This window comes from Manacus vitellinus, unplaced genomic scaffold (genome assembly GCF_001715985.3).
Source record: "Manacus vitellinus isolate BGI_N305 unplaced genomic scaffold, ASM171598v3 scaffold_24_pilon, whole genome shotgun sequence".
Classification (NCBI taxonomy): Eukaryota; Metazoa; Chordata; class Aves; order Passeriformes; family Pipridae; genus Manacus; species Manacus vitellinus.
In genome coordinates this window covers 6,731,934-6,757,719 of record NW_021939798.1, presented here as the reverse complement: position 1 = coordinate 6,757,719, position 25,786 = coordinate 6,731,934, and the positions used below count along the sequence as shown (strand labels likewise).

Sequence of the window (25,786 nt, the reverse complement as noted above, 5' to 3'; positions counted from 1 at the left end):
CTCCTGCAGCAGGGACTGAGCACACAAGAGGGAGCCCCGCTCCCAGCCTGCCGTCCGCGGGATGGCCGCGGCTCACCCGCAGCACGGATCGGTGCAAACACCCCCGTTTCCTCTGTGCCAGTTCACTCGGCTGAAGTTCGGTCTCCTGAGGTGAATACAAAACATTTTGTCGCATCAAAACAGCCTCTTCTGCAAAAGTGCTGGAGGTCAAACAGCCCGAGGCATTGGCAATGTATGATTTTTATATCAGATTTCTGGTGGAATATTAACTTCTGTAGAATGGAATAACAAAATCGTCATTCCTTGCATCACCCTGGCTGTTGCTTTCTCCCTGGCACACAGCACAGGATGGGTCAGGCATGGTCTGAGCACCAGCTGAATCCAGGAGGGTACCAGGGTTAACCAGCCAGAGCCACCAGAGGAAAGCTCGGCTGTTGGGTCAATGATCTTGCACAAATGCTGACCCCTATCTATGCATTCCCAGGAATATTTTTGTGTCTTATGCAGTTTATGCACCGAAGACACTATTAGCACTCCTAACAATCCCATCAGTGTATAACCACTACATTCTGTGTGTGATAAATAATTCATTGCTTTGTCCTCAGCTATATGAAATGTTAATGCCTAATGAATGCTTGGCTGCAGATTCACGTTTCTATTTAAGAAGTATAATTTGTAAGGATTAATAAATTATTATTTTTGTCTTCCCAAAGTTTTTCTGCGCTTGACTCCTGGTAAAATTTTTTCTTGCCAATGGGTTTGTGGAGTGCTTGGTGTAGGAAGAAAACAACTAAAGCAAAAGAGGTTCTAGCAGCAAATACTGTTTGAACAGAGGACTCCTTTCGTCTGAGGAGGCCTGGTTATCAGTAATAAAATAGATATTTATTACTGTAAAACAAATCACACATTATTTCAGGTGATTAAGGAGTTGAACAAGATAAACTAAATACACACCAGCTCAGCATGCACGTTCAGCTAAAGTGGAGACTTACTCATGGTGACTCCATACCTAAGAGAGATACAGCAAAATTCTAGTACTTCTGTGCCAATCATGTCCCTGTAGGCTTGTGTGGAGCCTACTGAATTGGAAAAAATTGTGTGGTTAATGATTTATATGAAGCCATTTGTAGGTTTAGTTTTAAATACATGTTACTTCTTATGCTGAAGAGGAATTTTATAATGCTGAACTTGCCCTGGGAAGGCATCCCAAAGGTCCTGGGATAGCTCACAGCCTGAAAGCTGCAACATTCAACTCCCTTGCCCTGGGGAAATATTGAAAGGAATAGCTTGGAACCACTCAGAGGTTACACATCATTTCACTATTATTCAGCTGAGTCACGACTTAACTGGGCCTGTTTTCCACTTCAAACCCAATGAATCCTTATGCAGAAAACACACAAACCAGGTGTATTTTGTACCATTAATATAATTTACTAATTACAAACCTGAATGCAGTACTTATTGCCCTGCAGTACATACATTTTCTTGGCAGAATGTTTGGCCTTCTTTGGGAAAAAAAAGCATATAATAAAATACTTTATGTATATAGAAAATATTTAAAAATATAAAATTCACTTTCTGGTCCTTGTAATTGTAAAATACTTTGTTCACATATCACAAGTTGAGTCTACTACAAAAACTGTTTTGTAAAATTACAGTACATTCACAAGTCACTTTTGTGGCAAGTCAGTAAGATTAAAAAAACACCAAACCAAAACCCAAGGGGTCTTCTCTTCATGCCAGTCCAGCATCTTTGGCCATACTGTAGAAAATGCCCTTTGCTGCTATAAGGTTTGCAGGTGTGTCAAATTCAGCTATGGTTCCATTGTCTAGAACAAGAACCCTGTGAAAAACAAAACAGGAGGCAGGGGGAAGGTATGTCAGAGAATTCCTAGCAAGAAATGTGATACCTGTTTTTATCACAAAGCAAACTGCTCTAATCTTTACCTCACCTTTGTTTTCCTCAATTATTTTCACACAGATGATAAACATTCTCCCTGAGCTGCTGTTTGGCTAAAAAAGGTAGAGGGCAGTCACTATCTCCTCGGTCAATAAGAGGGGAAAAAGTGTCATGCCACTAGTTCTGGAAAATACAGTTCCAGAGAGCCAAGGAGATAAAAGCTCATGAAGTATACTAATATATTTTCAAGTAATTAATATGACATGCTGTTAGTGAAAAAGTTACAGCAGCTGCTGGTTTAACAAGGCTGCATAAGCTTCCTGACAGTGCCAGGAGTGCAGCTGGGCAGTGTCACCTGCACAGCTCTGGTTACTGAATATAGAACCTGTTTCTTACGCCAACAGAGCCAAAGTCAGGACTGGATATTCTGGGATTATATGGCTTAGACATCATTGCTTACATGCTGCCCAGCAAGAGCATCAGTGTGCCTATCTAGGGACAAACCCAACCCCTTCAGGTGCCGCCTCACATCCCCAGCAAAACCACGAGCCTCCCCCCCACGCACACGGAGGGACTGTACCTCGTGTAATCCATGATTGTGTTCAGCCTGTGTGCGATGGTCAGCACCGTGCAGTCCTCGAACTGGGTCCGGATTGTCATCTGGATGAGATCGTCCGTCTCCAGGTCGATGGCCGCCGTCGCCTCGTCCAGGATCAGGATCCTGGTCTTGCGCAGGAGGGCCCTGGCCAGGCACACGAGCTGCCTCTGGCCCACGCTGCAAACACACACAGGCTTTCACCAGCGAGGCCCCACAGCTCACAGTCACCCGTGCTGGAGCAGGTGAAGTTACCCAAAAACCCCCAGAATCTTTAGCAAGCAGCCTTGCTAAATACACACAGGTTTGCAGCATGCCAGCACTGACTGAGTGATGTGTTACTGCCTGACCCAGTGCTGGCAGAGCCACCAAACGTCCCTTTTATCATCATGACAAAAGCCAGGGCAACTAATGATGACAATGCTTCTGCCCAAGCTCTCAGAAACACTCACAGTTCTAACAACAGAAAAAAAAGAAAAATGCTAATAAAAAGGAAAAAAATGTTATGAGGCTGCAAATCCTTTCTACCATAAAAAAAATAATATATGTATATATATGGGCAGCCAGACTTCCTCCTCTGCCACAAACACAGCCTAGGCTTAGTCTTTGTCTGAGTGTCTGCAGGATGAGGAAGGAGCTGAACATTCATCACAGGCATAATCTGGTGACACCACAGCCTCGGAAGCCAATGAAGCATATCAAAACATGGCATTTTTATCATCCCCAGTCATGTCTTCACAGGTCTTCCAAATAATAATGGAAAATGAACATTGCTAAAGTGTCAGGCAGAGGACTCTTATTCAGCACAACAGTTGTGTATGTTATCAGGGCATTTCCCTTCCTACCAAACTATGTTAAAGGACTGCCTGTCCCTACTATCTTGTCATCCTGAAACTTCTTTCTTTACTGATAAGATGGGATTTCAGTTTGGGAAAAATCCTTCCTGGAAGCAAAGAAGAATCAGATCATTTGTGGCTGTGGCAGAGGCAGAACAGGAGGCAAATGTTTGAACCTTAGAGGCTTTCTTGGAAAAGGAATAGGGGGCTAAACCATTTCAGACACACCAGACCACAGTGTCAGCCTGTGCTCAGGTGTCCCACACTGCCACAGCTGAAGGAGAGCTTACTGTGTGTCCTAGTCCAAGCAATCCTCACCTGAGGTTCTCTCCACCCTCTGAGCACTCATAGTCCAGCATGGATGGCTGGCTGCTGACAAACCTCTTCAAATGAGACAGTTCAAGGGCTTTCCATATTTCCTCATCTGAATACTTGTTAAATGGGTCCAGGTTCATCCTCAATGTTCCAGAAAAGAGAACAGGATCCTAGATATAAAGCCAGTTCTCATTAGACAAGTGGTTTAGCTGTTTTAATACTATGTTTTAGATACTATGAGTTACTTTGAGGTCTCCATTGCATTGCATGGAGGCCACCTCCTAACCCCATCCACTCTGACAATACATTACATTATACACACTTCAAGTTCCAACTGTAAAGATGGTTTATCCTAAATCCTGTTTTATCACCCAGCATCAGCCTATAAGGTGGGGGAGACAGAACCACTTAAAGTATAAACAGTTTGTTTTTCTGAAACAATTTTCGAAGTGTAACAAAGCATTTTCCTCTGTGGATAAACCATTATTTACGGTTTGTTAAGCTGTTAGAGATCCTTCCTTTCCTGTGACACACAGAAACAGTACCTGAGGAATAATTGTTAGCCTCGATCGAAGGTCATGGAGACCAATTTCTGAAATTTTCACGCCATCAATTTTAATTTCCCCTTTTACAGCTTCCAGGATCCTAAAGAGACAGAGCGTCATGGAGGACTTCCCTGCTCCGGTTCTGCCAACAATTCCAATCTACAACAAATTGCAGGTTTAACAACAAAGCATACGGTTAAGAAGAAAACAACACCCAGCAAAAAAACCCCAAAACAACCCCCCAAGATTCCTTGAAGAGGTTTGACACAATATCTGAATCTAAGAAATCCTTCACTAGTAATCCTGGGAATACACTAAAGTACTTATGGTCATTCCTGTAATTGGAATAATATTCCATATAAATATGTGCAGGCCTAGAGCCATTCTGTGTAACTTTGGGTGATTAGCTGGAGTGCCCATGGTAGGAGTCCAGTCACTCAAGGACAAGAAACAAAGACTTTTGGGTCATACTTCGTGGTAAGTATGTGTATCTGCATGCCAGAAGGATGCTGTCATTCTGTCTGCCTAGTATAAGGATAATTCTCTTCTCTTTTAATAACAGCCTGTTCAGGGGAGGACTTTCCCATACTAATTGTTCTGTCACCAGCAGGCAAACCCCAGAACTTTCCAATGAAGCATGTAGAAATGAATCTCTCAGAAGAAAGACCATTTCCTGATTAAGAAAGCAAAGAATGTCATTTCCTTGCATGCCAAAAAATTCATGGGGAAAGTCAGAGAGTAGAAGAAACTGGAATTCCTTCTCCCATCTGCACTGCTTCAGAAAAGTGTTCTTGTCACTGAATTTTTGTCACTTGCACTGGTACTTCCCACACAGTGTATGGGAAGCCTGTTGCCAAATGAACTTGGAAAGTCCAGAAAGTCCCATGCAATTGGTGCTACTGCTTCCAGCCCGCAGGATGCTGGCACAAGGACAGCACAGTTGTCACTGCTGCTCCTGCATTGCCAGCTGGAGGAGGTCTCCACCACTGGGGTCAGTGTGCTTGTAGACCCTCTCCTCTACTCCACGGTTGTCATTGGAGGCTCAGAACAAAGATCTAGCAAAGACATCCAGCTGGTAACTCACCTTTTCCCCACCATGGACTTGGAGGTTTATACCCTTCAGCACCAGGTCCAGGCCCTTCCTGTACCTCACTGAGTAATTCACAAACTCCAGCTCTCCCTTGGATGGCCAGTCTTCTGGGGGACTCTTGCCTTCAATGATCCAGGGAGCCTAAGGAAGACACAAGTCAGAAATGTCTCATAAAGGTTTAAGAAAAAAAAAATTCAAACCCAGGTACAAACATTTCAACTGATAAATCAAATATCCATTATCAAATAGATTTATAATAATGGAGGAAAAACATGGGTTCCAAGTATCTACCCATTTGTCTTTGATGTGAAGTTTACAAGAAAAAACGTCTGAGCACAAAGGGCTGGATCCTCAATGGATATAATTTTTTTCCTATTAACTTTAATAGAACACTGCTGGTTTCCTGCCAGCTTGAGCTCTGGTTTATAACATGTATCATGCACCTTGTCTAGCTTCCTTCTAGCTTCCAGATTAAACACTTGATCTCCAGAACCACACACTGCAGCTCTCCTCAGGTCCTCCATTTCCTAGTTCTTAGTATGTACACAGGGCTAACAAACCCCAGTGTGTCCAGAGAGCAGCAGCTTTCTTGGCGTAGCTCCATCTGCCACCTTCAAAAGCCTTTGGCAACAAAGGTAGATGATTGGATGCTTTTCCTGGATTAGCAGTACAGTGTTCCTAGAGATGTTCTTCTCTCATGGGAGGTGAGGACTGATTAAGTTGATTAAATAGAAATACTATTGAAAACACGTGTGAGGCCTGATAATTGTACTGGAGCTGTGCTCACTAGCAGGATCACAGCACCAATCATGCAGGTAAGACTGTGCATCAAACACTTCAGACCCAAAGGGACCAAGATTCTGATGTGAAACTTATCTCCTGTGCTAGCCACTCACAGCAGCAGAAAATGAGATGCTAAGCACAGGCTGCATGACAGCAATAATAATTTGGAGCTGTGATAGCATAAATTACAGTTCAGAGCGTGACATTTGTTCAGGTTAAATGATAACTCAGAGCAGGAACTGTCTCTCAGGAGTCTGAAGAAAGACCAGGTAAATGTGCACATTAAAATTTCACCATGGCTGTTGCTGAGTACACTTGACCCTTGGCAGCTGACCTCTGTTTCAGTTTCTGAATACTCTTTTATTCTTTCCACAGCCACAATGTTAGTTTCAAGTTCAGAAGTCATTCGGACCATCCAATTCAGAGACAAGGTCACCTTGGAGAAGAAAAGGAATAAAATATCACCCCCAGAGGAACAACAGATATACTACTAATAATAACAACAACAACCACAACAATAATAACAGCAACAGCAGACACTGCTATTAAGACATTTCTGGGAAATTGCATGGAAGGCTACAGAATACACAGTTTTGGGTTACACCCATCCAGTGATGAACTGGTCCCAGTTGTTCTAACTAGGACAGACGTGGATTCACATTCACATTACAAATTAAATAATTGCCTTTGTATTGATGTTAATACAGTTACTACTGGGACAAGGAGTCTACAGATTATCAGGTACTCATGTGAAGAAGCACATGCCTCCCACAATGATTTAATACATGGCCCTCTCAAAAAAAGTTGGTTGGAAGTCATTCCCCAAATCATGGGTCTCACTGGGAAACTCCCAGCAGCAATCCTGCACACTCATGATATCTAAAATTCTTCTGGCAAGAGTGAGGCCATTAAGTCTGCTGAACTGTCCACAGCTCGGGTCAGTACAGTTTACCTTTTCTAATTATGAATCCTACTGATCTGCCTGTGATTGCCTGGATGCACCAATATGCTACGTAGCAGGAATGATGCAGGACATGTTAAACCCCTGCTGCCCAAATGACCTGTTCTTGGTGGGTGCAACTGACACTTTCTGAGCAACCTGTGTGTCACTGCTGGGGATACTGGGGTGCAGAACAGCATTGATGCTCTCTAAGTGCCCTGAAAGCCTACTGCATGCGAGCTTGCTGATGATCTGCCAGCCTTCACTGTAACTCTCTAGTTTCCAGACACCCCACAACTCATTTTTATTATTTCCTTATTAACTTCAGCGTTAACAAGCACTTAAATTATTGCTAATATATCCATATCATCTACAAAACTGCAAACCCACCAACGAGCAGAAAGCTGTAACATGTACCTGTAGCGCATAAGACACTGACAGTCCCACCAGGCCAGCATTCAGGCTGTTTCTACCAATCACAGCAAAAAGGGCAGCAAAAAGGACAATGCAGTTCCCCACGAACTCAACTCGAATGCCCAGCCACCTGGGGAGAAGGCAGATGTAAGCACAGTGGCAAAGGGTTGCTTGGACCAGTTTTGCAAACACGGGATTCTCTAAGTGGAAACAAGAAATGATGTGCCTGTTACCTGTTTGATACTATCCCAGGGTAGTAACTCTTCTGATTTTCATCCACCTTCAGATCACTGATGTCCACAAAGGCCTTCACTCTCCTGTAGGCTCTGATGACACTGGCCCCTGACACTGTCTCTGAGAAGTGGGAGTAGATGGGAGATCTGCTCACGGACTCCAGGCGCTTCAGCTGGCGGGAGGTGGCGACGTAGAATCGCTGCCATTTTTCAGAGAAAATTGAAGGGTACGTGAAATACTGTCTCTTTTAATTAACAGTGAAGAATTTCTTAGGTTAAGGATTTAAAGGAGATTGTTACTAATGCACTTCAACCCTCTGAAATGTCTTCTATAATTAAGAAGAATTTAAAGAAAGCTATCTTTGTTCCTTTCCACAACAGAGCACTGGGTAACTGCAATTTCTGTAGACTGTAAGCTGAATTTATTTATGTCCCTTTAAATTTAGCTAATATAACCTAACAAAATGGATCCATCTGTAGAAGCCTTATTTTCCAAGAAAACAAAATGTGCATTTGCACCTCCATTATCATGTCTCTATTCACAGTCTATAAAATACGCTTCATTTTCGCTCAGAAATCAATACAATCGTTGCTTTCTATTTTTGACATTCTACCTTCTCACCACCTTAAAAACTTGTCAGTATGTCAAATATATTCACACTTTAATATACTGATACGCATTGCAGCTCTGTCTCTAGCAGTAGGCTTACTTTTTAATACTTAAAAGCTAGAAAAGGTTATGCCTATTTATTTCATGACCACATCTCACAGGACATTTCTTTTTCTGAGAGAAGTAAAATAATATTTTGTTTACATAAACATGTAGCTCCTCCAGATATTTCAATTTTCCCTCCAAATTAATGTTGTTTTTACTAACAACAAAAAAAAAAAAAGGAATGGAATAAGGTTACAATGGTAGTCAGATATTTTTCCAGTTACCTGAACGAAGAAGTACAGAATTGCGAGTGGAACTATAACCACGGCGAAGAGCGGAGTGCTCGCTATAATTACAATCATGGTGGACACGGAGGTGAAGAACGTGCCGAGGAACATCAGGATGGTTGGCGGGATGACCTCATCGATCACGTAGATGTCCTTGGAGAAGCGGTTGATGATGCGGCCGGTCGGGGTGGTGTCGTAGAAGGACTGTGGGGTGTGAAATTTGTTCTCCAGCAGCGCAGCGTGGAGCGTCCGGGCGGCGTTGATGCCTCCCATGGCCAGCGTGAAGGAGCAGATCAGCACTAGGAGCCCTGGTGGGTGAGGAGGAGACGTGTTAATCCGTGAACGTGATGTTCCCAATTCACAGCTCCTTGATTCTTGGCTGTTACTGTTGAGCTTGAAGCTTTTTTTGCTTTACTGTATTCCCTGTCCACCCTTCTCTTACCGTGCACATCAGCACTATGGCATTGCTGCCTAAGGCACAGGAACACATCCTGCAGGATTTCACCATCCTGTCTATGTAAAACAGGCACACAACCATCCTCCCTCTGCTTTCCACAAGCCTCCATAAACTCCTAATACTACAACTACACCAAATATTTTCATGTTTTCTCTCCAACTTACCTCTCTAAAGCTTCCATGTCACCTGTTCAACCCCCTCTGAGGGCTTCACAACAAAATTAAGCACTGGGTTGAGCTCAGACTTTGCAGTGCCAGGTTACATTACCTCCCTTGCTTAGGACAGGACCTTAAAGATGATCTAGTTCCAACCTCCCTGCCATGGGCAGGGACACCTTCCACTAGACAGGTTGCTCCAAGTCCCATCCAATATGGCCTTAAATGCTTCCAGGGATGGGGCAGCCACAGCTTCTCTGGGCAACCTGTGCCAGGGCCTCCCCAACCTCACAGTAAATGATTTCTTCCTAATATCTGATATAAATCTATTCCCCTTTTGGACCACTGGCAACTGGTGCCGTGGCTTTTCTGCCTAATTCCTCTTCCCTAACCATTGAGACATCATGATTTTATCTGCCCTCACCTTGCAAGAGGCCCAAGGCAGCATAGACTCCGATTCTCATGGCTGTGTTGTGCTGAGTCCCATTTACCACCGGCTCGTTGGTCCAGTCGCTGAGCCACACGTTGGCCCCGATGGAAGCAGCATTTTGACAGCAATATAGGAAACATATTGCTAAAGAAAGGACAGGGCTGACAGCCTTCATGTATTGCCAGAACACTGATAGCTTCACCTGCAAATTCACACACCAAAAGCTGGTTTGTACAGCTCACACAAGCAGGAGTTTAGAGAGAATCAGGAGGAAAAAAAGATTCTTTGTCAGGGGAACTGCTGAGTTCAAAACTGCCCAAGCTTTAACACACCACAGAGAACAGTTCATCTGCCTGAGCTCCACGTCAGGGCGATGACTTTGAGAACAAGCCAGAAACTTCTCTGAAATACTCTTCTCCTCCTTGTTGAGGAGCTGTATTTCATTAGTTTCGTGGGGTTTTAGTTTTTAAGACTATGCCAGAGGGGGGAAGAAAAGGGAAAGAAAAGAGGTTGATCAAATAGCAGCAAAGGATGGGTAACAAGAACAGAAGCCAAGTTTTTCACGCAAAAGAAGCAACTTGGCAGGCTATTGTGCTCAGGACTACTTCAAATGGCCTATTTCAGGAAAAGTGCTGAATATGCCTCCATTCTGTGTCTTCACAGCAACTTAAATGAGGTACCAAATGCTGGTGCACCCCAGTAGGAATATAAACAGATGATGCTTGTGGCAAAGAGTAAGGGTGCTGTCTCAAAGGTAGTGCAAAAAGGCAGAGAAGCCAAAAGAGACAGATTCAGGAAAAAACTCAGGCTTTAAAAAAAAGCATAAGAAGGAATAATTTTTTTAAAAAAAAAGTGTTGTTGATTAGGGACTTTGAAAGCTAAAACAATCCACAGAAAAAATTAATTACATATCTGTGCCGTGGACCAGTAGATCAGACTAAACAGGACACACTGAGCCATCTGAAGTGGAGGGAAGGGGCTTTCTTTAAGCAAACCTCCTTGTTCCTCTTCCTTCTGCTGCTCCTTTATGTCCCTTTCTTTTACTTCTGTGTTCCCATCTTCTCTTTTTCCCTGTCCCCCTTTCCCTCCCTGGCCCTGCTCAGGAGGAATACAGCCCCTTTGTACCCATAAGCACAAAATGCTCTCGGATGGGGGTGGCAGGTATTTAGGCAGAGCAGACCCTCTGGCACCCAGCAGGCAGCTGGCTCGTGTAACCCACCGCTGCAGCTGGACCCAGCAGCAGCCAAACAGTTTAAAAACCAACAGTGCTGAAAGCTCTGCAAGGCAAAGGCAGGGATGGTATCAAGTGACTGTGACAGGAGCTGGAAGGGATTTTTTTTCTTTTTTTCTTTTTTTTTTCCCGTAAGTATATAGCTCTTGCTGGGTGCCAAAACCTCTGCCAAAATCCTAAATCTGAATGATCAGTGGCCACCAGATTAAGGCCTAAAGCCTGCAGTCGTGATTTATACAACACATTTAACAGAACTGGATCAAATGTTAAAATAAAAATGATTGTTTTTCAAACAGAAATGTAGCAAAAGGGAGGGGGGGGGAATCAAACCATACCGTGCCTGTTTCAGTGGTTTCAGCCTGAATAAGTTTCTCGTTAGCATTTTTTCTTGGCAGAGGAGGCTCTGCTGGCTTCTTCTCACAGACTCTCCGTTTCGTTGACATTTTGTTGGGACATTCTCCTCCCTCAGAAGACACTACACTAAGTTGCCTGGTTAAAACAAAAGAGTCATTAGGAGAAAAAGGGTATATTGAGGCAGTGCTGAGGCATGACTGGGATGCAGCGGATTGGACTTATTCCCAGCCCTGCCACTGAGTTCCCATGCCAGCCTCGCTCACAGATGTGGGTGCTTGTACCACCCCTCTGGATGTTCAGTGATGTCAGAAATACAGCATCTAAGAATGGTTGTGTCAGGACCTGGGCTCTTTGGGAAAGGTCTTTAGAGGCTTCATGGGAAGGCAGACATTTCAAGCTAAACCCTGAGCTTCTCTGTTTGCATATCAAAAGCAGTTGGACAGATCTACGGGTATGGTTATAAAAAATTCTAAAGATTTCTAAGATTCCCAAGGGAAAGGTGAAATGCAAAGGGTTTATTTATAACATAACTGGCAGCAGTTTAGTGTTGAGTAGGTAAATACATACAGCAGTGTTACCTGAGAACCAGAGAGCTGCTTAAAGAAATTGGTTCAGTTCAGATTCAAAAGAGGATTGCAGGAATAGATGTTTGATCTCCTTTCACATTTTTTTTTCAAAAGGACACTAAACCAATGTATTTGTAAAAGGAAACTAAGCAAACTGAAGCCCAGATGGAGAAGGAGTATGTGATATAACATCTTTCAGATGTGTTTCACCCCAGACAGAGATTAGAAACACATGAACCTCATGTTTACCTAAGGAACTGTTTGCGGACCTCGTTGGTCACCGGTTCATTATCTGCCAGGTCGGTGTGGATGCTGAGGGTGTCTTCAGCCAGCAGGACTTCTTCCTCCTCCAGCACTGCAAGACAAGATCACACCTCAGATTTTCTGCCCCATAAAGCAGAAAGCACAGGAAAAGGTGGCTATGCAAAGCAAGAGTCATGAAAAACAATACCACGGCAGGAAAATCATAGTGCATAAAATCCCCCCTGGTTTTACTTCTGTGCATCACTCCTCTGAATATAATTGCGAAGATCTTGTGAGGCAGGTTGGCTGCCAAACGCATTTACATCACATTCCTTTAACACATCAGAATGTCAGGCAATAGTGTCAGAGTTGGTTTCAGCTAAATTCACTTATAAAGTGTGTTCTAGGCATGATCTGGGGCTGGGGGAGTCACGTCAGGAGCTCCTGCAAGCCCCTGCTGCTGCTGGAAGATGTCATGTGTGTTCCCCTCTGCCTGGCTGGAGAGCAGCAGGGTTGCAATCAAAGAGCGTGGGAACACTGTCACACAGGGGAAACATTTACCAAAATGCTTTAATCTTGTACCATTTTGTCAGAATCAAATCAAGCTGAAAAGTAAGCCAAGATTAAAATGTTGTTTGAACTTTGCTACATGAAAAAAAAAAAGAAAACAACCACAGATAAAGAGAAAACACACCAGACTCTGGGTAGCCCCTTTGATAGCAAGGCTGGGGTTTTTTTGGCTACTTTGTTTTCCTGCTGAGTTTGGCCTTGCTAATTGTAAAATAAATTGCCGAGTTTAAAATAATTTCTGCCATAAGAGTTGATTTTCTTCTAGGACAAACCACATGGAATTTTGAAAGGAATTTTTGAAAACATTTCTCAATAACACAGACCTGGCCACAGACAATAATTTTCACGGTAGTGCAGAAAGGCAAATGCAAGGTTGTCATGAAGACCCAGGGGGCACTTTACAGAGAAAATATCTGTAATCTCGTTGACAGAAAAAGACATGTTTTAAGAAAAAACAATACTGTACTTGTTGGTTCGTCCTCTTCAATGTTTTCATCCAGTGCATAATTTCGCAGGAATTCTGCAAAGGCCTTGTTTTGTTTCAGAAGGTCTTGGTAAGATCCCATTTCAGAGATTTTGCCATCTACCAGGACAACTATATGGTCTACTTGAGGTAGGAAGCTGATGCCATGAGTCACCAGAATTCGGGTCTGGATAGGGAAAAAAACCACAAATCTTTCAGTTGTCACTGTGGGGACTAACACTACTTAGCAAGCCAAATACTACCAAATTTTTCGGACAGGGAGTGAGTTATTGTATCAAAGATGAAATGCCCGTGGAAATAACATTGTCATCATTAGCCAAATGAGCCTGGAAATATGTACATGAACTCACTATGGTCCTGCTGCTGATACAACCACAGAGGGAATTAAACCAACAGAATTATCATTCCCTCTTTCCGTTATGCTGATTTTCTTTGCAGCCCTTCCCTTTTGAGCTCTGAGATAATAATCCAAGAAGACCATAACAGGAGCAGAAGGTGCACCAAAGTGACTGCAGTGTGGTTGCATGTTGCCAAAGGCCTCTGTAACATCAGTATCTGGTACAGCTTCCTCCCCGCACACCTCCGAGTAACAACAAGCAACACTGCCAACCTGTGCAAGTTTCTGCAAATGCCTTGTTTTTGGAGATCTCACAGCAGGGATTTTAAAAGACAGAGCTGGTTTCTGCCTCTGCATGTGCTGACCAGATCATATAATTTCTGGGCATGCATAAGCTCATCACAGGATGACAAAAGGTGTCCCCGTTGCCAGCTACAGACAGAAATTCAGGAACGAGCTGGCACCCAAGCCTGGGTGGTGAAACAGCTTTCCTGTTACCCACCAGTGCTGCCGAGCTTGTGTGCAGTTTTAAGAGGATCTAAATGCCAGCTTACTTTCCCTTTGAGCACCCCATCTGGACCGATGACTTTGTCGAAGATGTGCTTTGCGACGTGCGAGTCCACGGCAGACAGGGGATCATCCAACAGGTAAATGTCAGAGCCGCTGTACACGGCACGGGCGAGGCTCACGCGCTGCCTCTGCCCACCTGACAGGTTGATGCCCTGAAGGGAGAGAGAGGAGAGAACAAAACACATCGCACAACAACAGCTCTGACTTTTCATGGCTCTCACCCAGCCTCAACACTCGGATGCTAAATTGAAACATGAGGCGCTGAAGAGAATAACCCGCCCAGAGACAGGAACACAACGCCTCTAGATCTGTTTGTTCACTGCCAAACTTCCACTCACTCAGCAATCTGGAGACACAGTGAGGCTCTTTTTAATAAGCTCCTGAAGGGAGCTGTTAAAACACAGAACTACATAAAAAGGAAAACCGTCAACCGGGATGTAAAATGTAAATTTCACAGCAGGGCTGTGGCACCTGGAACATCTTTCACATCTCTAATCCTGCATATAAATCCACATCTCCACCCCATTTCATGAAATCTAGCTCAAACTTAGTGGCCTATGAAAAAAAGAATATCTCTGTTGTTAATCACAGATGTAACAGTTCCTCATTAAAATGTGTTAAGGGATGATCATATCATTTTTTCACTTGAAGCACAACCATATGTTCCCTCCCTTTTTATTCCTACAGGAGAAAGAAGGTCTTTACTTATTCTGGGCAGATGCACCTTTACAACTGCACAACAATGGAGGGTGCTCTGATCTTCCAGGGCTAGATATGAAATTCTGCATCATAATACAAGCACACGCCTAAAGTTAGGAACAAGTTTAAGTCCAACTGCCTTCCACAGAACTGCCCTGCATGTTTTGGTGCTGATTGCAGCAGGGATGCCATTGTAAAGATCAAACCAAAGCAAGTGCTGACTTTTCAGCATTCTCTCTTCAGCTAGACCAGGAATCACCAAGCAGGTCTGACTTGAAAAGGAAATAATTACCTTCTCTCCTATCTCAGTCTGATCTCCTCCTGGCAGCACTTCCAGGTCAGTTTTTAAAGCACAGGCCTCCAGGGTATTTTGGTATTTTTCCTCATTAGGAGCTTGGCCAAACAAAATGTTATCTTTCAGCGTGGCGTTCTGGATCCAGGCTTGTTGAGGCACATAAGCAACAGAACCCTAGAACAAGGAGGGATAAAGGAAACCTCTGACTTTAGCAAGCAGCAGTTCATGCTTACAGCTCTGATTGAGATCTGCAGCACATATATGGCTCCTGGTTCACACACATTCACATTATACATATATGTGTGCTAATTGCTAATGTACAGTCGATCAAATAAGGAAAGTAAAGTTCATATAAAACCCAACTGAACAGGTGTGGGTAAAACTCAGACACACAGACAAGTTGCCAGAGGAGCAACCAGAATTCCCTCTGCAGCCTGACGTTCATTCTAAGCAAGGGCAGGCATAAACAGCACATTTCTATACCATCATTAAATGGGATTGTAAACAATACCAACCTTCACAGCCACTTCTCCTTCCAGCTTTTCCATTTCACCCAGGAGAGCAGACACCAGAGAAGACTTCCCACAGCCAACATGGCCAACAATGGCAACCAAAGCACCACTGGGGACCAACATATTTATACTGTGGAGGAAACAGGCTGGAAATTAATTAAACATTAGTTTACTAAAGGCATCAGGGGTCTTTAAAGCAGGGCTGAAATACACAGTGACAAATCAGCCTGACCTCAGCCTGACTGGATATAGAAAGCATAGCCTGGTCACTGGTCTTCTCCTCCCTTTCTCATGTACTGTAACCAGAACTGTAGGAGCAAATGGAAACCCAGCATTAATCTATCTTGATTGTTCCTAAAGCACTAGGATTCGCAACAAGCCTTCTAAGACCCTCTGCCGTGTCCTATCAGTCCATCAGCAAGTCACACTGGGTTCATAAGCAGTTTGAAAGAAGATAATCTTCCAGAAGTATCTTGGTTTTTAATTTTAAAACCAAGAGTAACTGTAAGGAAGTAGTGAGTGAACACATCCCATCTAAAAATGTTCAAACCACTTCAGAACTGTATTACCAGTGCTAGTAAGTAGGGTTCAAACTGACACCAAAAAAACAAGACTTCCCAGTTAAATTCCTTTACTGTTTTCCTCACTATGTTCCTAAAGGTACTGCTTTAGATCCTGGTGAACTAATAAGGAAATGAGTGATGGACAGAGTCTCTTTGCCATCAAAGTGCCTTTCACTAATGAAATCAATATAAATTGCTGTTTGCACAGATCATGATGCATAACATAAGGAAACATATGCTTCCAGGCAAATTTTGTTTGTATTCATTCAAATAGGCAAATGAGCAAAACAAGCACCCCCCCCACAGTCTGGAGGCGACCCATCCACCACCACAGGGATGAGTCTGCCACAAGAGATGCACATATGTGATGTGTGGTTTTTACTAGACACCGTTCAAAATAGACCTCCCAGAAGCCAGAAACCAGGTAGATGCTGCATTGCAATTGTACCAAAAATAAATAAATAAAAAACCCCACAGCTTACTCTTTCAAAGTTGGCTTAAGCTCCTTTCCCCAGCTGAACGTGGCATTTGTTACACTGATGGCATTGCCTGTGTGACAAAAACACAACAAAAGAGGAGGCAGGAAATGTGTTACACAGAACAGCACGACTGAGAGACGGGCAGACAGAGGGATCTTTATTTACGAGTGTTTCACATACACTGCTCTTCCCTTTTCTGCTGGCATGGGAAGAACAGTCTCATGCCTGTGGGTCACAAGACAGGCTTGTTCAGAGTGAAAATAACCAACTGCAGCTTAAGCTATAGACTGTGAGTTAACAGACCCGTGGAGCTGAAAAGCTGCCCTGCCTCACCCTGCCATGGGGAGGCTGGTCCCAGCATGTGCTCCTCAGCATCCCCCTGCAACTGAGCACAACTTTGCTTCAGAAACCACTTTCAAGTCACTAGGAGGTCACTGCATGCTGTTGACTTTGATGCATCAGATTAAACTTGACTCTGTGCAGCTTTTTGCTTGCCACACTAACAAGTCATAGATCCGCAGGCTTTCTTTACTTCCTGGTGGGGTGGTGCAGAACAGTAATTTCAGGACAGACACCCAGCCATTCCTCCTCCTCTGTCTGTGGCATCACATGCAACATAAAGTTTTGAGCTATAGTGTCACCAAAGTGTGTTACATGATGAAACACTTTTGTTTGAGGTCTTCTGGCTCGCTCAGTTATTTTGGGATACTGTTTCCAACATAAGAAATCAAAACTGTGAACAAAGCTCCTGAGCACTTGTGCAGTGTGAAAGGTTTGAACAAGCCTTGCTGCTCCTAGTCAGTGGATGCCCTTCATATTCAGTGCTGTGAGCATCCAGCACATTGCAGATGCAAACTCAGGCCTAACAAGCTCAAAGTTTAAAAATATTGCCAGAAACTTTTCTTATTTCCACGTAGCCTGAACACTAAACACGTACTTTTCAAAGCAGCAGCTTCCGCTTGTTTGCTTTTTTTTTTAACCCAAGATTACTATTGTTATTTTCTTTTTGCCTTTTTTCATAATTCCACCAGTCCAAAACAGATATAAGATGCTGTTGTATTAGCTTCATTAAAAAAAAATACAGATGTCTTTACCTGGTGAAATCACCTTTGTTTCCACACAATTTGGATCAAGTTCATCATGACTCAGGAACTGCTGAATTCTCTTCAGGGAAACACTTGTCTAAGAAAAGAGCGTGGTGTTATTTTATTATTCTTTTAATGAGAATTTAATGCTCTTACTACTGAAAAAGAAAGCATGCACAATGGCTTAAGCCTTCCCCCCATGGGCTTCCTGAAAAGTGACTCATTCTTTCCCTGCAATCATTTTATGCTGAAATCCGAGCTTTTAACCGCAAAATTTCTCAGACCAAGCTGAGTTTATCTGAGTGAAGCAAAATTCACACAGACAGGCTTACTCAGATGATGTCAGGCTTTCCAAGACAGGCCCAGCAGTAGAGAAAGGGTATTAAAAAGAAAACCAGCTAACAGGCAAGGGATCTCTGCATTCCAGAAATCAGGGGCACGTGGGGTTCTTTCTGTTCGAGTTGTTCAGGACAACCCACGCACCTGCCCCTCCTTACCTGTGCAATATTGCTAATGACTTGTGGAAGCATATTGAGGGGAAACTTCAAGATATTGAACAAGGAGAGGGAGACAAAAGCCTTTTCTGCGTCCAGGATATTCTTCTCATCCACTGAGACGTAGACGGCAAATGTCGTCAGCGCCACCTGAAAGCCAGAAAGGGGGTTTACTGTGACACGTGTGTTATATTCTGACATTTTAAAAAGCACTCAGGCCTGATGGGCATCTTGGAAATAAAGGTATCAACCACAAAACTCCTTGTTTCTGACCTTTTCAATACGCTTTAAGAATGACAAGTCACTTGGACAAGTTGGTACAAGAAAGGGCAGGTGGAATGAAATAACTTTGAGATTACTAATGGTTATGTTGAGTTGAACTAAGAGATTCGAGAGGTGAACTACAGAACTTGGGTAAATGAAAAGGAAAAGCTGTTGTCAGGCTGTGGTTTGGCTGCTTTTCACACTCCACCCAACCAAATTTTCCCATTGTAAACTGCAGGCTAAGCAAACAACCTCTACTAATCAATAGAAAAGGGAGTAAAATGCAAGTTATTTGTTGGTTTGCTGTATGACAGGGACCATCCACTGTGGAAGGACCATCCCACGCATTAAACTAGTGGTGAGCAGGAACTGGAATGTGTATTGAAGGAAGTGCATTAACTTTAAGGAACCGTGAAAGGGGCAGGATCTCAAGGCTGTTCAGGACATTTCTGCAGGGTCAGGTCTTTGATCTCGAGAATAGTTGGCTATGAATATTTCTGATCAAGGACTTATCTGAATGGTTTTATTCACCAAAACCTTTGCTGTAAAAGGGATCAAAGTGCAGTGAAGTGGAAAATAGAGGGAAAGACAAAATTGAGGAAAAAGCATTTCAGAATTGGCAAGGTATCATTTGGGCTTTAGTTTTTACATTAAATCAATCTCTTTTTCAGGTTGTAGAATAATTTGATAACTTCCTCTCCCACTAAAACAAGGAGAGCACTGTAACACGAAGGTAGAAATGAGAGCTAAAGACAGACGTTGTCCTGACTGACTCAATTAAAATTTCCTTTGCTATTTTTGCTATTCATAGATTATCTCTGAGGTTTCAAATTCCAGTTTCAATTTGTTATGGGAAGTACTTTGAAGTGGTTGGAAATTCTCCTGAGACAGCTATTCCCAGCTTCCACTGGCAGGCTCTATCACAAAATACTTTAATACAGATTAACGAAAAGGCTCTCGAGAACAGGGAACTCTGATTCAAAGCATGAGAATAATTTTTTCGAAAAAGTATTTACATTTTATTCCTATGTACATTTAGCAGGCAGAAAGCCTCACACTTATCCTTCAAGGATGTACTTGCACAGCTTAGAGAGTCATGCAAATTCAATTTACCAGGAACGGGGCGCTGATCCAGGCAAAGGTGGACAAAGAATTGAGATAAGCAGATTTTTTCAAAACTCGCAGCTCATTCTTTCGTATCTCCAGGACCTTTTGTGAAAAGGATGGTTCCCAAGCATACAGCTTCAGCACCTTGATGCCACCCAGGATCTCGTTCATTAATTTGATGCGGGAGTCTTTATATCGCATTTGTTCCACCTGGGTTATGGGTAAACACAGGAGACAGAGTGTCACAGCAAGGGCCAGAAGAGAGCTTTCAACATATGTCTCACAGCTGTGCTGGTCCTTGGGCTATTTCTAAAGAGGATGCAAAAGGTGATCACAGAAAGCCAGACTGTTATCAGCAAGCTTCTTGTGCAAGTCAATACTGACAAAGAAACCAGAAATCAAAGAAACTGCCTGGAAAGCAGAGTACAAAAGCTTTCCACTCATCCTCACTCTGAAGGGCTACATTTTTAAACCATTTTAGGATTCAGGCACTTCACAAAAATACTACCCTGCTACTTCCTTTGATTCCTTTAGATTTTTTTTCCTGATATGCACAGTTGTATTTCTTATGGCATCCGTTGAAAACTGTGGTTACTCCTAGTTGTTTTCTTCCTGTATATTAGAATACAGTGCTTCATTCTGTTCTTAAAAAAAATAAAATTCCTGCTCAACTGTATAGACAAAATTCATACACATATGCACAGAAAAATATGCAGCTCTGAGCATCTCATAGTGTGCAAGGGAGAAAAGGAATGTTCATCTCTTGATGTCAGCATCAAGAGATTCAATGGTAAGTCTGTATGTCTCTTTAAGCACGTAATAATACCCCTCTGTTACTAAGGCTGTGCTTAAATGTCATTATTCATATTCATTTTCCAGCTCTTACCTTTTTCACATCAATAGTTTGATTTTTTGTTTTTGGTTTTTTTTTTTAAATCTTCCAAACAGTCACTGACAGGCTGCACAGCACAAGCCATTTATGAGATTTTTTCTAGCACAAAGCCAGAGGGCACTGTTATATTGGTATTTTTTCAGACTTCCTTGACTAGAGACAGCTAAGACTACAAAGAAAGGAATAAAAGAGCCTTTTACCTTAAGCTAATAAATCAAATTTGGCCCAGCTCAGTAGCAGTGAATGTCAACACTGGCTATTAGCATAAAACCCAAGCTGCCAGGTTTCGCTCCCATCTCTGAAAACATTCATTTGCAGCTTAAAGAACATCATTTATTTCAGTGCCTTTCTCCAGATACTCCTAGAGGCAGATACCAGGTGAAGGGATATGGAGACAAGGAAATCTCTTGCTAATCCCAAAAGCTGCTCCAGGAGTAGGAAGATCCACTGCCTCAATGCCACACCTTTCCCCTAAATAGCATTCAATTTACTATGGAAAAACCATCTAGGAGGATACAGTTATTAAATATATCAGTACAATAATCTTACTCATAAGTAAATTGCTGCAAATGGCATCTTATTAACAACCTCATTTCTCTTTTGTACCTTCATTTCTCATAGCACAGCTGCCAATTCAGACAATGTTACCTTTTCTGCTGGTACCTTACCTGGAACGCTCTGGTTTTCATTGCTATTGCAGCATTAAATGGGATAAGTAAGACCATCACAGCGACTCCAGCCAGCACAGAAGGCCCTAAAGCCTTGAATTTAAAGAGAAAAGGTAAGCTGTTGTTGTTGTTGTACCCGAGTGCTGCTGTTCCCTGTGGTCAGCATTAAAACAACAGTAGGTTATAGAAACAGAAATTACAGAGACAAGTTGAACTTCTCCCAGTGAAGTGTTCTGATTCCACAGAACAACTGCGAAGAGGCGACAGAAAAATTCACTTTGAATTATTATTATGCTAGTATTGGTGATAACAGAGCACTCTGTGATTTACCTGCTAAGTTGCTCCCACTGGCAGGGGGGGAAATAATTTTGAACTAATGCACATACAAAGCAAATGTAAAAAGGGAACAAATAAGCCACAGAGAAGGAATTTTTTCCCTTGACTTCTCTCTGACCAGGGGAACTGTAATTACTGAATTAACCCAGTACCCCCAGTGTGAGTACATGCATACAAACTCCTGCCTGCTAGAGCTCAGCTTCCAGTGGAGCAGTAATTCATAAAGCTGCTGCAACTTAATGGCTTTCGAGTCTAAATCAATATAAGTTAAGTTGTTGCTACTGTTTTATGCAGTAAAAGAGATTAATTGCACAGAAACATTTTAAGGCTGAAAGTCAGTGCTCAAAGCAAACCTGGAATAAACCTGAAACAACATCACTGTAGCAAAGGAAAAATTATGGTTATTCCAGGTGAAATTTGTTTCACATTGATTTGCACAAAACTTCATGTAGCAGGATATAATCTTTACACATGGTTTACATTTCCTGTGTCCAGGTTTTTCATTTGGTTTGATCTCTAGACCATTTCCTTAAAGGTCTCATTTGTATTAAGTACTGGGAACTCTGTGATGAATCCAAGATAGATCCCATGAAAACATGGTAGGGGCAAAAAGGACATAAAGGCCATCTCCTGCTTCAAATGCCCTATCTTGCCCACCAGCTGAACAAAATAATTAAGACACTAATTGAGGGTGTGCAGCAGTAAAAGCTATTTTACTACAGGACAATAAGTTTCTAAAAAAGCAGTGGAGGGTCAAAATCACACCCAAAAAAAAAAAAGCTTCCACATAATTGAGATGAATTGCAAAAAAATTGTGACAATGTCTGTACCTCCCAGAGGAAATACAAAGCCAGAAATATCTGGAGTGGTGCAGACCACAACATGTTCAGGAAAGTCATCAGGTCCATGAAACGCTGGGCATCCACTGACATCAAGTTGACAATTTCTCCCACAGTAGACGAGCGCTTCGCCGAGTTTGTGATGGCTAAGGACTGAGAAGGAAGAGAGGTTCAGTGCACTCACAGTCTTGACAGACATGGAGAAACACAGAGAAGAAATCCTCAGTTATTAGCAAAACAAGACACGCCCCTACTCTACATCAATTCAAGACTTCATGAAGTGGTTTGCTTGTGAGCGTCTCTATTTCAAGTAGTATGTAGCATTCCAAAGAAAACCCAGCTGGACCTAATACACTCATAGCAAAAACATGCTATTCTCCTGGATCTCTCTTCCAAATTATAGAATGGCTTGTGTTGGAAGGGACCTTAAAGATCACCTTGTTCCAGCCCTCTGCCATGGGCAGGGACACCTTCCACTAGCCCAGGTTGCTCCAAGCCCCATCCAACCTGGCCTTGGACACTTCCAGGGATGGGCCAGCCACAGCTTCTCTGGGCAACCTGTGCCAGGGCCTCACCATCCTCACAGGGAAGAATTTCTTCTAATACTTAATCTAAATCTCTACTTTTTCAGCATTTAAAGTGAACCTGTGGTATATCTGGTGACCTACCAGTACGCCCACATTAAGGTGCTGATCGCTAGAAAATTCTGTAAAGTACGACAGAGGTACTCCTAAAAACTTACCAAAACACCAATGTTTTACATTCCAGGAGGCTGTTCTTCTTCAATATGCCTGATCTCCCCTAACTGTGTGAGAACTCAGGCCACTTTCTTGGCTATACACTGGTGTTTCAGCACATGAAATTTCTCCAGTCTTACCTTTCGGTATATCACTCCAGTGATCCCAGTCCTCAGCCTCAGCCCAGTAACAAAGCAGTACTGGAAATGCTGGTGGAGTATGAGTGTCTGCAGCACAGAACAGACAAACATCAAAGCCGCAATCAGAAATCCCCACCAGGCTGGGGCATCTTTGTTCTTGATGAAGCCAATTAATACACTGTTTTTCAGTAGATTGGGGAAGGAAAAGGAAAAAGAAACAGAATTAAAAAACCATGCAGCAAGTTTAATGGGACATAACACAGCTTCTCCCAACTACAGCATCCTGCCACATCCTTTCTCTAACCACAAAAAGCAAACAGCTCTGCAGGACACAAGCTGAGTTATGACTTCAGTCAAACAACATTGCAAAGATCCAGCAGCAAAACCTTAAGCTCTGCCAGTGAGAAAGTCCATTTGCAAATGAGCCTGAAAATGATATATGAGGAGAAACTCTTGGTTTCCCCTGAGATCTAGAGTTTAAACACTCGGCCCACTGTCTGAGCTCTGTCAGGCAGCCCTCCAGGGCAGGAGGTGAATGATAGGACAGAGTAGGGCAGTGCAGCAGAGCAGGCAAAACCAGCTTCTTACCCAAATCCTCTTCAACCAGCCTGAGTGCTTCTGCCTGGGGTGTTTTCCCACAAAAAAAAGCTAGATTAAAAGACATCCTCCTGGATGGATGCATAAAGAGTTCTTCACACCTACTTTTTTTTTTTTCCCTGTAAAACGGTAGTCCCATTAAACTGGCTGTAGCATCTTTTATTGACAGGTCATTTCTTGCTCCTCACAGCTGCTGTTGCTGCTGACCTGCACACTGACATACAGTGAACAGGCAGAGCAAGATATGGCAATGTCAAAAATCACATTTGTGATTTCAGCCTACTAACCAGAGCACTGAATTGTCAAAATACGGGAGGAACAGAGATTTACCTCCATGGTTCAAATAACCAGCAGGGAAAAAGTATACCTGGAAACTACAAATAAGGCCCCAAAGCCTTATGGTAGAAGCATGAGATTGCTACATCTTTCTTCTTCCAGTCCAGAGAGATTTTCCTTCTGCACTACTCCAGTCAGTGGACAGCCTCAGGAAAATGTCTTCCTTGCAGCCCCAGTATGGGATTTATCAATTTTTTTTAAAACAGGAAACTATCTTACATGCAACCTGCCATCCAGCCATGGCTTTTTCATCTTCTCTTACCACTAGAAGGGCATTTTCCCAGACTGCAGGAATTTAGACTTGAGAAGAAATTCCCCATAATATGTCTAGAGATATCACTGACAACATATCCAGAAATTTATGCAAATTTCAGAAATTCCCAGAATAGTTTATACTTAATGTGTTCTCAGAAGGAAGCCAGCTGCCTCCTCTTCACTGAGGTCTCTGGAAGAAGACAAACTGTGAGCTATTAAATGTCACCATACTGGGTCAGACCCTCTTTTTAGCAAATTTCTGGGTATGTCACAAACCACCCACAGAACAACATGATCTCAGAACAGTGATTATTTTAAGAGACACTCAGATAGGAGCTTTCTCTTCTCCCCTTCCCTACATCCACCTGTGGCCTCCATCCAAGCTCCATCCCTCTCTCATGCATTAACAGGACTATGTTCTTTTCCATTAATAATTGCTTGACAGAAACACTGGTATTTCCACTGTTACTTTCTGCTTAGTTAATGATTGTCTGGGGAAATTTTCACTTTAAGAATGATGAGAAAAAAATGTGGGGATCATGCCAATTCCTTTACGGATCAAGCTGGGCAAGTAGCTGGAGATGGGAGGTACAGGTGTTCCTTATATTTGGAGAATTTGAGGACATACCACTTCTGTCATGACCTCTTGGTTGGTTTTTTTTTAATAGAACCATAATTTTCTTTCACATGGAAATTCACTGCAACTGTGCCTCACACATTCTTACTGCTGTGCACGACTAAGAACTCATCCAAATGGTCCAAAACCTTTCCCAGATGACAGCAGCACAGCCAAAGCACCACATACTTGAGCATCACGCTTCATCTGTACATCAAGTCACGCCACAGCTGCAACCACCATCAGCTCACGTGGGTATCAGATGTACAGAGACCACTGGATCCAGCCAGCAGTTCTTGGCTTTGATTTCACAAACAATCCTTCAGAAATGGGGAGAAATTGCTCTGCTCTGATGCACGGAGCAACAACAGGTAATTTGTAATTCAAAGCTGTCTGTGGGTGAGGGGCAATTTATAAATCTTGCATTTCAGTGAGGCCTGTCCAATTTACAGCTGAGTCCACAGTAAAGAACTCCTGTCTTATGGCATTGGGAAGGTGAGGGAGCACATACTCCAGCACTGTGAGGGAAAGTAGCTATGCATTTCAAAAACAAATTCCCCGTGCCAAAGCCAAGCCTGCACAGGGACTGCACATAGAAACTACTCACAGAGTAAACCAACCTTAGCAGCTGGGGGTTGACGAAAGAGAGTAGGTCTTGTATCAGCTTGAAGAAGGAGCCAATTAAGAAGTATGGCCCAAAGGTCCTCAGCAAAGCTTTGAGAAAGGAAGGTTTCCTATTGTGCTTTTTGTCTCTGATCAGAACTTCTGCTTCCTCTGGACCATCTCCAACATGATTCAGCACATGGTTCGATTTCTTCATATATGTCACATCATCTCTCCTAGGGAAACGAAACAAGCCACTGGAGACATCTGACAATGTCA

The 25,786-nt window shown here is 42.9% G+C and overlaps 1 protein-coding gene across 1 annotated transcript in view; it reads right to left on the bottom strand.

Moving 5' to 3' along the window:
* Positions 1-1,424: 1,424 nt before the first annotated feature.
* ABCC3 (ATP binding cassette subfamily C member 3) overlaps positions 1,425-25,786 on the bottom strand; it is a 39,436-nt gene continuing 15,074 nt past the window's right edge. Inside the window, exons 8-31 of the mRNA XM_029960081.1 lie at positions 25,525-25,743; positions 23,101-23,278; positions 22,215-22,376; positions 21,049-21,141; positions 19,495-19,698; positions 18,121-18,267; positions 17,633-17,720; positions 16,542-16,608; positions 15,500-15,626; positions 14,982-15,158; positions 13,975-14,142; positions 13,066-13,249; positions 12,036-12,141; positions 11,202-11,355; positions 9,630-9,837; positions 8,591-8,901; positions 7,652-7,851; positions 7,422-7,548; positions 6,399-6,500; positions 5,276-5,422; positions 4,192-4,350; positions 3,650-3,816; positions 2,481-2,675; positions 1,425-1,843 (exon numbers count right to left, since the gene is read on the bottom strand). Of these exons, the coding sequence (XP_029815941.1) occupies positions 1,735-1,843; positions 2,481-2,675; positions 3,650-3,816; positions 4,192-4,350; positions 5,276-5,422; positions 6,399-6,500; positions 7,422-7,548; positions 7,652-7,851; positions 8,591-8,901; positions 9,630-9,837; positions 11,202-11,355; positions 12,036-12,141; positions 13,066-13,249; positions 13,975-14,142; positions 14,982-15,158; positions 15,500-15,626; positions 16,542-16,608; positions 17,633-17,720; positions 18,121-18,267; positions 19,495-19,698; positions 21,049-21,141; positions 22,215-22,376; positions 23,101-23,278; positions 25,525-25,743 (3,799 nt within the window). The 3' untranslated portion in view covers positions 1,425-1,734. The remainder of the gene's footprint in view (positions 1,844-2,480; positions 2,676-3,649; positions 3,817-4,191; positions 4,351-5,275; positions 5,423-6,398; positions 6,501-7,421; positions 7,549-7,651; positions 7,852-8,590; positions 8,902-9,629; positions 9,838-11,201; positions 11,356-12,035; positions 12,142-13,065; positions 13,250-13,974; positions 14,143-14,981; positions 15,159-15,499; positions 15,627-16,541; positions 16,609-17,632; positions 17,721-18,120; positions 18,268-19,494; positions 19,699-21,048; positions 21,142-22,214; positions 22,377-23,100; positions 23,279-25,524; positions 25,744-25,786) is intronic.